The sequence below is a fragment of the Heterocephalus glaber genome, unplaced genomic scaffold, assembly GCF_053883595.1.
Source record: "Heterocephalus glaber isolate CG9 unplaced genomic scaffold, H.glaber_assembly_v1.0 deba00001594, whole genome shotgun sequence".
Classification (NCBI taxonomy): Eukaryota; Metazoa; Chordata; class Mammalia; order Rodentia; family Bathyergidae; genus Heterocephalus; species Heterocephalus glaber.
This window is the reverse complement of record NW_028258369.1, coordinates 11,660,622-11,675,197: the sequence shown is the minus strand read 5'-3', so window position 1 is coordinate 11,675,197 and position 14,576 is coordinate 11,660,622. Positions and strand designations below refer to the sequence as shown.

The 14,576-nt window shown below is 35.9% G+C and overlaps 1 protein-coding gene across 8 annotated transcripts in view; it reads left to right on the top strand.

The window, feature by feature from the left end:
* The window catches only part of Ppef1 (protein phosphatase with EF-hand domain 1), a 146,023-nt gene that overhangs the window by 74,109 nt on the left and 57,338 nt on the right, over window positions 1-14,576 (top strand). For all 8 annotated transcript variants that reach the window (XM_087193672.1, XM_021245366.2, XM_087193675.1 and 5 more), the window contains 3 exons: window positions 3,876-4,027; window positions 7,129-7,243; window positions 11,843-11,889. In XM_087193672.1, coding sequence (XP_087049798.1) covers window positions 3,876-4,027; window positions 7,129-7,243; window positions 11,843-11,889 — 314 coding nt within the window. The remainder of the gene's footprint in view (window positions 1-3,875; window positions 4,028-7,128; window positions 7,244-11,842; window positions 11,890-14,576) is intronic.

Here is a 14,576-nt window from a genome sequence, read left to right as displayed (position 1 = left end):
TAAAGAATCAGTAATCTAAGTATTGAATTTTGTGAAATGTCATTTTGTTACCTATTGAATTTATTATATAGACATTAAGGTTTTAATCTGTATTCATAATTGAGAAGTAAAATAACTTTAAATGTGTTTCATTTGGTGCTTTTCTTTTTCCAGCAATATCTAGAGCTAGTTTTCAAAGTGATATGCAGGTAGCAGAGGCATAAATTGTTTTTCTTTGTTTAATTATGCGCTTTAAAATTTTCCCTGTCTAGATTTTGAGTACCTATTGAGTAAAAGAAAAGACTGTGTGGGTGGTATTTTTGTGGTATTTTCTTTAGAACAAGTTGTAAAGGTATTATTTCAAGATTTCAAGGTTATAATTCAAGATTTTATTAGTTTAGTTTCGTGTTGATAAAACTCTAAATCAAACAGCTAAGGACTAATTCTAATTATACAGCACAAATCTTCATATATTGTTGACATTCATTGACATATTATTAGTTAAAATGTTTATAGCTTGCAAGGACAGTATGTGCATTAGGAGTATTAAAGCTTTTGATTGTTTTCATACATGACAAACAGCTATTGGAAGAGAATCTATGTTGTTCTTTTTTATGTTGCTAAAAACTAGCAAAAGAATAATGATTTGATGTTAATTGATATGCCTTTTGAGTAGTTTTAACTAAGAATTAGCTTAGAGAAATGCTGCTGTTTCATATGTTGATCACTGAACTTTTTAAGGAAGGGGGTTATCAAGTGTATGGAAGGAAGGACCAAACTGAGCTTATTTTTTAAAAAGAAAAACAATAAACTTATATTTAGGGCTTAAACAATAATACTGAGTTTTAATCACTAGAAGTGATGGAATTAGCTTGTTATATCAGTTAGCCAATGGGAAAAGGAGAGAGGACAGAGGATGGGTGAGAGCAGTGATTGGGAAAATGAAATAATCTCTTATTTATACTCAATAAATCAATTATAAGTGTGTAAATAGTATTATATATTATATAAGATAAATATATTTTTAAATATATAGTAAAAGTAAAATGGTTAAGAGTTTGAGCTCAGAGCCATCTTGTCTGGCATTTGGTTCCATCTTTCCACTGTGCTCCACTCATGTAAAAAATAAGGAAATAACAATATTTATCTCATAGAGTAGTTGTGATCCTTACATGCATATAAAGAGCTTAGAACAGTGCCTGGCACATAGTAAACATTCAGTAAGTGGGAGCTCTTGTCACCACCATCATCATCATCATTGTGATGTCATGGACAAGGTGAGTTTTGAGGCTCAACCTGGATGGGTTGCTGAGTTCTGAAGGATAAGTAGAAATTATCCAAAGAAGACAAAGTCAGAACAAAGGGAGTCTAAGGAGAGGAAACAGTAGGAACAATAAATAAGGAAATGTCAAACAATAGATTACTGGGGATGAGACAGGAAATCAGCAGATATGAGGTCCCGTTTAGATTGATAGAACCTTCACCTATATTCAGTTACATTACCAAATCTGAGGAGAATCATGCTCAAGGTATAGGCAACAGAGCAAACGACTAATGAGGTTGCCAGGCCTTTGAGGATTTGGTAGGGGAATGAGGTGGGACATCTCCATATGCTGATCTACATCCTCAACTTCTTTTTCTCTTTCCCCCTACCAGATGGGTTTCTAAGTCAGGCATGCTTCAAATCTATACTACTTTTCTCATGAATACTACAAACATGTCCTAAAATTCCTCCCCATCTAAAAATCAAAATCCCCTAGTTCTACATGAATTCCATATTCATTTTATTTCTTAGATTCTGTAACAGAAAATAATCTTTACAACTCTTTTAGAAAATGCAGTGAAACTGATGGATGAGGTATAGAGCTTTTTTGGGGGGTGTGGGTTGGTTTTCTTGAAGAGTTGCTTGATATTTCAGCATATAGAGTCAGGAAAATAAAAGTTTTATCTTGGGAGCATAATTCATCTCCAAGAATGACTACCAAATTGAAATGTGTGGCATGATCGTTGAAATGGCTAAGTAGACTATTTAGGCTTCATTGCCTACATAATGAATCTGAGATAAAGTTTGTTAATATGCTCTGCATTTCTAGTTCCTAACATAAATGGAAATAACTAAGTTATTCTTAAATCTCAAACAAAATCCAGATGAGAAAAAATACCTCTCCTGGGCCATATTAAAAACAGACATTATTACTCCCAAATTCCACTTCTTATAAAACATTATCAACTATTACCAAAATATACTGGGTTACACAATAGTTCAGATTTTTTTTTTTTTTTTTGGTACCGGGGATCAAACTTGGACCTTGTGCTTGTGAGGCAGGGGGCAGAACCAGTGAGCTAAATCCCTGGCCCCAGAAAAGTTTGTAAAATTACCAAATATTATAACTTTAGAAAAATTTTCAAGTTTAGTTCTTTCCTGTAATCTATCAGCATAACTGGATCATGAAAAAATTGTATTCTGTCCACATCTGTGAACATACCATACAAATCTGACCACTCCAAATTATTAAAAAAGATAAAAACTGTAGAGAACTTCAGATGAATGACCTTAGTAAGTTTGTGTTAATGTGTTGAACAGTTTGTCATTATTCCCTGGGATATTTCTTAATGAAATAATACTGTGTGTTAACCACAATAACTCAGTGATGTAATAAGCATTTCTTTTTTCTAGCAATTCTATAGATTAGCTAAGCACCTTTTGTAATCTTAGCAGACTTGCTTTGGCAGTTTTGAGGGTTTTGGCTGGAGTCTACTCATGTGTGTGGAGGTCTGCTGACTGTTGGCTGATCTAGGACAGCCATGGCCAGGATGATTCATCTCTGCCCCACATGGTTTTGGACCTTTCACTTGGCTACCCTAAGCTTGGGGTTCCAAAAGAGAGCATGGACATATACAAGGCCTTCTGAGACCTGGACTTGGAGCTGGTGGGTATCATTTCTACCATGTTCTTCAAGCCAATACAAATCATAGGCCCAGACCTGCTTGAAGGGATAGAAAAATAGACCCTTGATAAGAGCAGCTATGAAATCACATCTACAAATCATGGGTAGATGTTGGGGTAGAGAATTGAAGTGACTTTTACAATCAGTCTACCATATATATCCCTTTTCATCTTTCTCTGTCCGAATTGTCTGGATTTCTGGTTTGGGACTATTTTATGGTCCGTCTAGCAAGAAATGACTGTGGATCTCAGAACCTATTAAAATGGGCAATGTAAGGAATCTGTTACTATACAGTAATGTTGAGAGACACAGAGAGAAAGAGAGAGACAGACAGAGAGAGAGAGAGAAAGAGGGAGAGAGAGTGAGCGCTTTTGGTTTTTCTGCCTATGGTTTGCCACTTTATCTACTTTGTTACCAAGAAAAAAAGAAAATCATGCCAAAAAATTAATTTTTATATGAAGAGAGAAACAAATTGATTACAACTAAGTAATATCCTTTGAAGTGTTTAACCTGGGAAAAATTATATGTTGCAGTTTAATTTTCTGTAGTTCTTGAAGAGCAGCAGGTGTTTGTACTAAATACAATGCATTATTATGTTTTTATCCCTATTCATAAAGACCTAAGATATAAGAGTAGGCAAAAATTTAGAGCTAGAAATTCAGAGCATTAAATAAAATACCTTGACTGACCAGTTTTCACTGTGTCTTTCCTTCTCTCCACTGATTATGGATTCACTACTTTGACAAAACATCATCCAAGGAAGGAATGAAGATACTCCATGTACCTGGTGGTTTCAGAATCAATCATTCCTCATGGTTATATGTGGGATGTCTTGGTATTCATAACATTTAGCACAGTGCCATACATGGGTTAGGCATTAAAAGATCTTTATTAAGTTTAAATATGAGAATGTATTCCCCATCATCCTTTCTGTCTTTCTTTTTCCAGAATTATCATGTCAGCTTCGCAAAAGCACCAAGGATAGACAGGACTATATGGGGTTGATAGAGGTCCCAGATTCCTATGATGGTCCGCGGCTGCAATTTCCTCTCACTTTCACGGATATTGTTTTACTTGTTGAGGCCTTCAAGCATCAAAAGGCAAGTAGAAGCAGAATTTGCCCCAATTCTTGTACATAACAGGTGCTCAGTGGCTGTCTATTGAATGAATAAATGAGTGAGTGAGTAAATGAAAAGATTACAGCAGAAATGTATTTCCTTGGGAAAATATTTCATGTTATATGAAAGTTACCTTTTGCTTTTTAAAAACCTATGAAATAGGAAGTCTCTTCAGGTGCACAGCATTTCCTTTTTCATTTTCTAAGATATGATTCATATACCAAAATTTTACCATTTTAAGGTACACTGCTTGGTGATTTTTAGTATACCCACAAGATTGAACAGTCACCACCAATATCTAATTATAGAACATTTTCATCATCCACAAAAGAAAGGCTATACCCATTTACCATTCCCTCCTCTCCTATCCCAGGCAACCACTGTTCTACTTTCTGTCACTATGGATTTGCCTATTCTATATATTTCACATCAATGAAATTGTATAGTATATGGCCTTTTGCATTTAGCTTCTTTCACTTTCTATAGTTTTTTAAAGGTTCATCCATGTCATAGTATATAACATTATTTCATTACTACTTTTATGGCTGAATAATATCCTATTGTACACCACATACTGTTTACCTGTTTATCAGTGGATGGACATTTGGATTGTATCCACCTTTTGGCTATTATGAAGAATGCTGCTATGCACATTCATGTACACATTTTTGTATGAACATGTCCTCACTTTTGGATATATACCGTGAAGTGGAATTGTGGGTTCATATGTTAATTCTATGTTTAATTTTTTTATTAACTGCTAAACTGTTTTCCACAGTAACTGAACAATTTTACATTCCCACTAACAATGTATGAGGGTTCCAATTGCTCCATGTTTTTGCCAACACTTGCTATTTTTTGTTGTTGTTTTTTGTTGTTGTTTTGGTACCGGGAATCAAACTCAGAACCTTGCACTTTCAAGGTGGTGGCGGCATCACTGTTATTTTGTTTTTGTTTGTATTTTAATTTTTATTACAGTGCAATGTGGTATCTCATTATGATTTTGATGTGGCTTTTCCTAATGACTATGATGTTGAGCATCTTTTCATGTATTTATTGGCCATTTGTATATTTTCTTTGGAGAAATGTCTATGTAGATCCTTTGCCCATTTTAAAATCAGGTTATCTCTTTATTATTGAGTTATAAGAGTTCTTTTAGAATATAAGTTCCTTACCAAATACATGATTTGCAAATATTTGTTCCCATTCTGTAAGTTGTATTTTCATTTTCTGATAATGTAGTTTGGTGCACAAAAGTTTTAAATTTTGATGAAGTCCATTTTATCCGTTTCTCCCCTTTTGGTTGCTTGTGTTTTGGCATAATATCTAAGAATCTGTTGCAAATCCATAATCATGAAGATTTATGCCTGTATTTTCTCTTAAAAGTTTTGTAGTTTTAGCCTTTACATTTAGGTCTATGAACCACTTTGAGGTAGTTTCTATATATAGTATGAGATAAGGGTCAAACTTCATTCTTTGCACATGGATATGCAGTTTCCCCGGCACCATTTGTTAAAGAGACTGTTCTTTCCCCATTGGGTGGTCTTGGCATTCTTGTTCAAAATCAGTACTTCATAGATATATGGGTTTTTTTCTGGACTCTCAGTTTTATTCCATTGGTCTATGTGTCCAACTTCATGCCAGTACCACACGTTTTGAAATAGGGAAGTGTCAGTCCTGCAACTTTGTTCTTCCTTTTCAATGTTGTTTGGCAGCTTAAGGCCCCTTACAATGAACTTAAAAATCAATTTATTTTTCATTTCTGCCAAAACGTTGAGATTTTGATAAGAATTACATTGAATATGTCGATCTCTCTTTGGTCCAATGGGTTTCACCTGCCCTTAATCTGATACCCAGAGCAGTGTCTGAAAGATATGTAGATAAGACCTACTCTCTCAGCCTTCAATAATTCAAACCAGCTTGGGAACAATAGAAAGACAATTTGAGCCATATATTTAGAAATTTATAATAGTCACATTAAAAAGATGCAAAAGAAAACCAGTCAAATCAACTTTAAGGTACTTTATGTAATTCAGTGTATAAAATATTGTTTCAATATGTAATCATATCAAATTTACTAGACATTTTACTTTTATTCTTCATAGTAAGTCTTGGAAATCCAGCATAGATTTTGTACTTATAGCACAACTCAGTTGAGACTAGTCACATTCCAAGTGCCCAACAGCCCCATGTGGCTAGTGGCTGCCAAATTGGAGAGCATAGTTCTAAATATTCCTGAACCTTAAAGTTTTGTTGACATCTGTTACATTTGTGTAGTAATATCATTGTTGCTATATTATATTTTGGGACTATGTATTTGGAATATTTTATAATTTTAAAAGGAGGAGAAAGACACATTGTCTTTAAGAAAAAAAACCAAGGGTGAAAATAGTAAATCTTTACAAAACAATGATCTCATCAACACTATAATTTGAGGAGAGGAATGAGATAGTCATAAATAGGAGATAATTGAAGTGCTTTATTTGGGTTTGGGATACATGTTGTAGTTAGACTTTTATATAAATATGTTTGCTGTTCTGAGCATTCGCATGACTATACATCAAATATTGGAGCCACACCTGGGAGGCTGGACTCAGGAGCTTCTTGGGATCTTGTCTGGCTGCCGTGTGAGACCTCTGAGCCCAACAACACCTACTTTCCATTCCAGGTGGCAAGACATCCCAATAAAAACAAAACAACACCTCTCGTTCTCTGTCTTCTTTTTTCATCTCCTTATTTTGTCTGGACATTTTCTTAGGACAAGTGAATCTTATCTATTGTCACTTTTCTTGGGCTCTAAGGACCAAGAATAATCAGAAATGTTCTGCAAATGAATGATGTCAATGAAGAACATGAGAGTATAAACATCTTAAGAACCATTCATTCATTCAATTACAAATATCTACGGAGGATTTTTTATATGCCAGTTACTGTATTAGAATATTCTATTTGAGAAAAATTTAGAGATTATCCTTAAATATTGTGTCTTAAAATATGCTCACATGCTTCACTTTTAGAGTTTTCTATGCAGTCATGACTCTTCCTAGTTCGTTATATCTGTTTCCTCTGCTTCCCCCTCACAGATACTTCATGCTTATTATGTCTTAGAGGTGCTATTTGAAACCAAGAAATTCCTGAAGCAAAAGCTGAATTTCACTCATATAAAAACTTCTCCCTCCAAAGGCCTCACAATCTGTGGTAAGTTTCAGAACAGGGTTCTTAAATTAATATTTGGAGTCTCTTTGTCTTACATCATTTGCCTAACTGAAAACTGTGTACTGTGCTAAGGGAAAATGTCAATATAGAATTATCTATCATGATAATACTGTTCCTCGTCTTGTCTTTGTTTTGCGTACCAGCTGGCAGGAATGAATTATGTGAGAAATTGAAGAACTCATAGCTTTTTATAAAGGCAGACAGCATTTTAATATGGAAAATCACTCATGGGTAGAATAAGCATTCTTTGCCCTCTGACTAGCTCTCATTATCTTTGTTCCATGTTACTTTTTCTAGGTGGGCCTTGCATATCACTTATGCTGCTAAGAGAAAAACCCAAGGCAGGGTGGAGATTAAATTCTTTTCTGCCCTTGGCTGCTGTTTTAGATTTTTCCAACTGGTCTCTGCAGCTTTTAGAAGAGTGGGAATGTCCCAGAAATCTGTTTCTTGTTCTTCTAAATAACAAGATTTGAGATTTTGTTATCATATAGGCCAGCCTGGCAGGATACTGCTTCAAGAAACAGTACACATTGAAATTCATCACAGTTGGTGCTCAGCATACTTGCAACTGTCTGGAGTGAGGTGCGTGGAAGGAACAAGCAATTCCATTAACTTCTAATTAAGCCTTTAGGTTACAAAACAATGATTGTTATTTTCCAAATCAGTTTTTAGCATGTGTTTTTCTTACTCTGACAGGTAGAAGTGCATTTGACAGTCTAATCAAACCATTTCCATTTCTAACATCTGATAGTGGTTACCAGGGCTTGATGTAGCAGTATATACCTCATGACACACCCTGACTCAGGTTTTTGATGTCTCTAATGGTTCAGTTCCACTTTAATCAAGCTGCCACATCTCTGACTAGCAGATGCTACATCTCAGCAAGGGGGCCTTTTATTAAAGGCCTTATCAGGCCTTTCTTCCCATGGAAGTAAAGAACTTTGGGTTATAGGACTCAAGAAACCATTCTTCCAAGATCTATGAAGCCAGGGCTTAGCTTGCTGTTAGAGTATGCATAAGTCAAAACAAAGTGTGGCATCTCCTCCCATTTGCTTCTGTGGTACCTCAATTGTCATTTCTAACTTATCTTTGGCTAAAAGGATCTGGAAAAGCCATAAATTAGTTAGAGGGCATGGGAATCCTGGAATCCCAGAATGAGAACTGACGTGGTTTAGTCTGTCCCCCTGCAATTTATTTATTTATTGTGGTGCTGGGGATTGAACCCAGGGACTTGTGCATGCTAAGCAAGCACTCTACCACTGAGATATACTCCCAGCCCTATCCCTTGCTCTTGTGGGTGAAATTGAGGCCCAGAGAGAAAAGTGTATTGCCTTCCATGTTCTTCTATGTAGTAACTCCCTGCTCCAAGCTCAATTAGCAAGTTAGTGGCAGGGTCAGAATTAGAAATCAGAGTCTCTGTGTTTTTGGTTAGAGGAAGATCCACATCTGCTCTCTTAGTTCTCATCATGTACCTGTTTAGCTAATATTTCATTTTCTATCATGAAACAAAAAGTAGGGAATGGGTGGATTGGACAGTTCCATGTATTTAAGGATCCCCCACATCATGGGCATGTATTTCCAGAATTTTTCCACATAACATCATTGGAAGATGGAAAAGCCAAGACCAGCAGCTTCCTGTATTAGTCAGCTTTCCCATCTCTGGAACAAAATACCTGACACTTTCAACTTAAAGGAGGAGAGGTTTACTTTGGCTCATGGTTTCAAAGGGGTCAGTCTACAGTCAGCTGGCTCCAAGACAGAAAGGCAGAAGCAGTATGATGGAAAGGCCTGGCAAAGGATAGCTGTTCACCCTTGTGGCAGCCAAGGAGCAGAGAGGGACCCAGAGAGAGAGAGAGAGAGAGAGAGAGAGAGAGAGAGAGAGAGAGAGAGAGAGAGAGAGAGAGAGAGAACAGGGGAGAGGGGAGAGGGGGAGAAAGGAGAGGGGAGAGAGGAGAGAGGAGAGTGGGAGAAGGGAAGAGCCAGGGACAAGAATATACCTTTCCTTTCCATTCAATCCCTGGTACCAAAAAAAAAAAAAGAGAATATACCTTTCCAGGTTATGTCCCCAGTGACCCACCTCTTTCTACCAGGTTCCACCTCCTAAAAGCACATTCATCTATGAATTTATCAGTGAATTAATCCACTGATGAATATAGTGCTTCCATGATCCAATCACCTTCCAAAAGCTCTACCTCTGAATACAAGAGTCTTTTGGTGGCTATTTTAGATCTAAACCATAATAATTTCCTTAACATAGGAATCATAATTTTATGGGGTTTTTTATTATTATTTTTTTTTAATTAAATTCTTTTATTGGTACATTGTAGGTATACAACACAATTACATTTCTCATTGGGAATTGTACCTTTACATAATGCATCTTGGTTCTTATTTTTTCCCTATTCCTAGCCCTCCCTTCACCCCCTCCACCCTTCCCTATTTACAAAGACTTTATTACCATTTTTTCCATTTCTCTTCATTTTTCCTTTCCCTTCTTTCCTTTCCCCTGCCCCTCCCACTACCCCTACCCCTTTGGACCTTTTCTTCCTATTTTGCATTATCGATTATTCCTTCTAATCATTGGTACATTTTAGGTATACAATATAATGACAGTCATCATTGGAAATTTGCACCTTTCCATAGTCTCTCTTGGTTCTTATTTTTCACCCTTGCCCAGCCCTCCCTTCAACCCCTCCATTCCTCCCTATTTACAAAGATTTTGTTCCTATTTTTCCATTTTCTCATATTAATCCCATTCCCTTCTTTCCTTTCCCGTAGCCCTCCCACTTCCCCTTCCCCTTTGCCCCTTTTCTTCCTATTTCACATTACCTATTATACATTTTAGTCCTTATTTACACTTTCAGTTTCTCACACCAGAGAAACTATTCAATATTTATACATGTGTGTCCTATAATTTTATGTTTTTAATAGTCTATTGAACTTTGAAAAATTTCTCATCATTTAAAATAGAACTTAAAGTTGAGGCTATATTTCCAATATCGTCTTCTATTTAAGAAAATGTTAGTAAAGAGAGAGACATTATGGTAAATATTTATTTTATTTTAATCTCAAAGTGTATTTTTATGCACACATCTAAATATTTACCATTGTTCTCAGCATAAATGAAATATGGAGTTTTTTTTACTCTAAAGTTAAGTTATAAATGATAACCAATTCTGTAATCATGTTTGTGCTTGCTGTAGAAATATCTTTGTGTCTTCTCATGGTATAAGTTTTTCTTTTGCTATCCAACTAGAAATTACAAATATGTTTATAGCCTCAAGCATGTCTTTTTTCTGTGCTGAAGATCAAACCCAGAACTCTCAATTCTTAATATGCTGGAAGAAGTTCATTTTTTTAGCATGCCAGCTATTATGGTCTTGTATTATCAAATTTTTGAAAGACAAGTCATTCTGAAAATTGGTATAATAATTAACAAAATAAGCTAAACTGGTAAATGAAATGTTTTTCCATCTTTATTTCCTTACCTCTAGAGTGAAATATATGAAAACATGAGATTTAGGCATTTAATAACACAAATATGCTCTTAATCTTATTGTTAATATTATAGTCATTAAATTAATAAGTGCTATTGATATAGGATTTTAATTTTATTATTTCCACTGTAATTGGAGTCTTTTGTTGTATATACTTGATTAATCTTATTTGGGACTTTAAGCAAACTGAGGAAAAGTATCCCCAAATTCAATTCTATGGTGATTAAGTTAGATATGAAGAATAAAATTTATGAGCAGAACTTATGAAAGACAGATATTTTACCTAGAAATGTTTATCCAAATAGGGCTTTTGAATATTCATGTAATTACATTTATTTTTTAATTAATAGCTTCATATATTCTTATGTTTTCCCTTAGTTTGCTTAAATTTTTATTGTATATAGTTGTCTCATCAAAAGAATGTCAACTACACACAATTTTACTCTTTCTGATGCTATTACTGGAGCATATTCTTTAAAACATGTCTTTTCAAAGCTATGCATTGAGTGACTGAGTGCACTTATTGAGTGCCTACAATTTCCTGGCCTATGCCCTTGGTGATTTAATGCTGATAGTGACAGATACTGCTGTGGCTCTCCTAGGACTTACGGTGTAGGCAAGGCAGAGTAAACCCTAAGAGCTTCAGTTTTGAAGTGAGATAGTATTGGCTTTGAATTCCAGCTCTGATATTTAGTATCTGAGTAACTACACAAGTAACTAATTACTCTGAGTCTAATTTTAAAAATGAGAATGATGAAAATAATACTCATCTCATAAGTATAAGGAGTAAACAAGATAGCATACATACAACCTTTAGCAAGTGCTTGGCCCAGAGTAAGTGAAGTCCTGTATAAATGGCTGGAGGGAGCAGGTAATGACAGTACCAGATACCTTCCCCACTATACGAGCAGAAGAAAAGAGTGCCATGAAAGTAAATTACCTGCTGAATTAATATCACCTTAGGGTAAAAACTGAATGCCCTGAGAATACTTGGAGTTTTTGAGTTTGAAAATTCTGTAACAAACTAGGCATTGCATCTTCCTTCCTTTTGGATAGTGATTTTTTTTTTTTACTTGCCTTCTAGGTGATTTGCATGGGAAACTGGATGATCTCTTCTTGATCTTCTATAAGGTAAATGATTATTTTGCTAAAAATTTGCAGTTTTGAGGGATGAGAGCAATTCTAAGGCAGATAGCAATATTAGTTTTATTAAAGACATATACAAATACACATATAATAACAGTTTTTATCCAAGAAACTCAAATTTTTTACATACATCTCATAAATTTGCTTAAAAATTTAATTAGGGTCTTTGTTCAATGTTATTGTTCTCTATATATTCATTAGGGTTTATATTTGATTATATTTATTGTCTTTATTTTTAAAATGTATTTATTTGTACATGTTTGTAATATGTAATTACCACATATCTAGGTGGTGCAGGATGAAAAAGAAGCCCTCTGTTTTTATTTTACTCAGAATGGAACATGTCACATACCAGTCTTCCCTTTCAGTGTACACTAATTTGTATAAAAGGAGTTCCTACAGAGTTCCAAATTGCTCTTCCTCTATCTTGATTCACCACCTCTGGGCTCCATTGGTCTTTCAGTGCTAACATCCTCTTCATTTCTTGCATTTTGATTGTGAAAACCAGCATGGAGGGCACAAAGCAGCTTCTCCAGTGTGGAGTTTCTCTGCATCTCTTTGGTTGGATTTATTTACTCTCTGAGCCACAAGTTAAAATCTGAATGTTTGCTTCTGGAATGACCAACTCTTATAGAAAACAGGAGGTCCCTGCCGTTACAGTCATAGCTTGTAATACTGGTCTTCTGAATACCTCTTTTTAATTAATGTATTTATTGTCCGCCTATAGGTGTCGTTCTCACCTCTAACATGCCAAATAATTGGGCATAACATAGGTATCTCAGACAGGTTGAGAGAAAATATATTCTGATTTTTATGACCTATCAGTTCTACTCTTTGAAACTATGAGAGCTTGAGTGAGTGAGCCACATAGTCTCCGTGAATCTCAATTTGTCTTTCAACTATAATAGTATCTTGAACTTCTACCTCATATGAAGTTGTCTGGTAGATAACATAGCACACAGATCTAAAAACAACTTAAGACCATACATTATAATAGAAACACAAGGTTTTGGTTTTTTTTATTCATCCAGAAGGGAAGTTTGGAAGAGAATTCGGTAGGCCAAACCAAGAGTAGGTGAATGAAGCTGGTTTAGGAACAGATTTAGTTGGGACTGCAAGGACACAGAGCATGATAACCAGGGAGTGAGGTCAGAGAGAGTCCAGGTAGTCAGTTGGTGTAGGAATTTCAGGCAAAGATTTGCTGTTAGAAAGCAATTCTGGACATCAGCCACAGAAATCAAACTGCTTAGTCAAGGAAGAGAGGTCAGGATGAACCACTCAACAGGCAGAAAGGGGAGGATTGAAGGATTGGCATGCTTTCTAGGGTCATGGAGCCAGCTAACTAGGAGGAGGGCCTTGAGAAGCAGGCAGGGTGGGTAGTTGTAGGGGAAGTTGTCCCCAGTGATGAGAAAGTCTGAAATGGAATCTAGAAAGCCTGAGTGGCTGAAGTGAGTGGAAGAGAATATTGCTGATGAGGAGGGCAAGGCCCTGGAAAGCAGGTATGTTAAATGGGTTGGCCACCTGGACTAAGATGAGGAGCTGGCTAGGAAGTCTAGTCAGAGGTCCTAGGCCTGAAAGGACGGTGGCAAATTGTTGGTCTGTTAGTGGCTCTGAGGAGCAAGTGGACCTTCCCCTACTCTAGGTATTTGTGCCATGAGAAATGGGTCCTTTCAAGAGAGCTGCAGAAGTCAGTACAGCAGCCAGCTTAAGGAAGGCCAAGATTTATAGAGAGAATTCTTTCAGAATGAGTTGAAGGAGGAAGGGAGTTTATTTACTATAAAATGGGGATTTACTGGCTAAATTGGAAAGCTGTAGGAGAGGTAGAAGGATGAACTGATGAGAGAAAGCCAGGAGTTGTACAGGGTTGTGCAGAGTTGGGGAAGGAATTTGTTCAACTCAGTGTATAGCTCCATACTAGATGTTCAGAAGTTCGGCCCTTCTATTTTTGACAATTAAAATCCAAGGAAGGAGGAAAAGGGTTGGGGGAGGGATTTGGAGAACAATAACAAAATATCTGGTAATTCTTTTTCTAGAGGTTTTGAGGAATACATAAAAAAGAAAATAGTTAAGTAACTTCAATTGAGAATATAATTGCTAAATTCTAAGGCATTTAGAAAAGAAAATTTCTTGAGGGCACTTGACGATATTAAGATAGAGCCCTTAAGTAGACAGATGAGAAAAGAGAGTATTCTGACATATTTCTTTGATTGCATCACCAAAACTATATGGAGCATATAAAACTGGGAGGTGCTAATATAAAGACTGAACAGGAGGAGGTGGGTGGTAAGAAATGCTATAAAAGGAACTAAAGGTGAAAATATAGCATTCAAATGGAAAGAAGAAATATTTTGAGAACTAACCAATGACAATGTTCAGAAAATGGGGATTTCAAGCCCAGCAATGACAGAATATGGCACTACTCTATTATTTTGGGATAGACAGGGGAAGAGGGAGGAGAGAGAGATGTTTGGAAAATAGAAGTTTGCAAGAGCCATGGATTAGAATTCTGGCAGGCTCAAGTGAGAAGAAAGTAAAATACATCTTGGCCTTAGAATGGACCACACACACCAATTGCATGATTTAATAGGGGAAATTGAAGGAAGAACCATTGATGACAGAAAGGTTTTGCCTTAAGAAACTGAAAAGAGATCTAATGTGCATCATGAAGACTA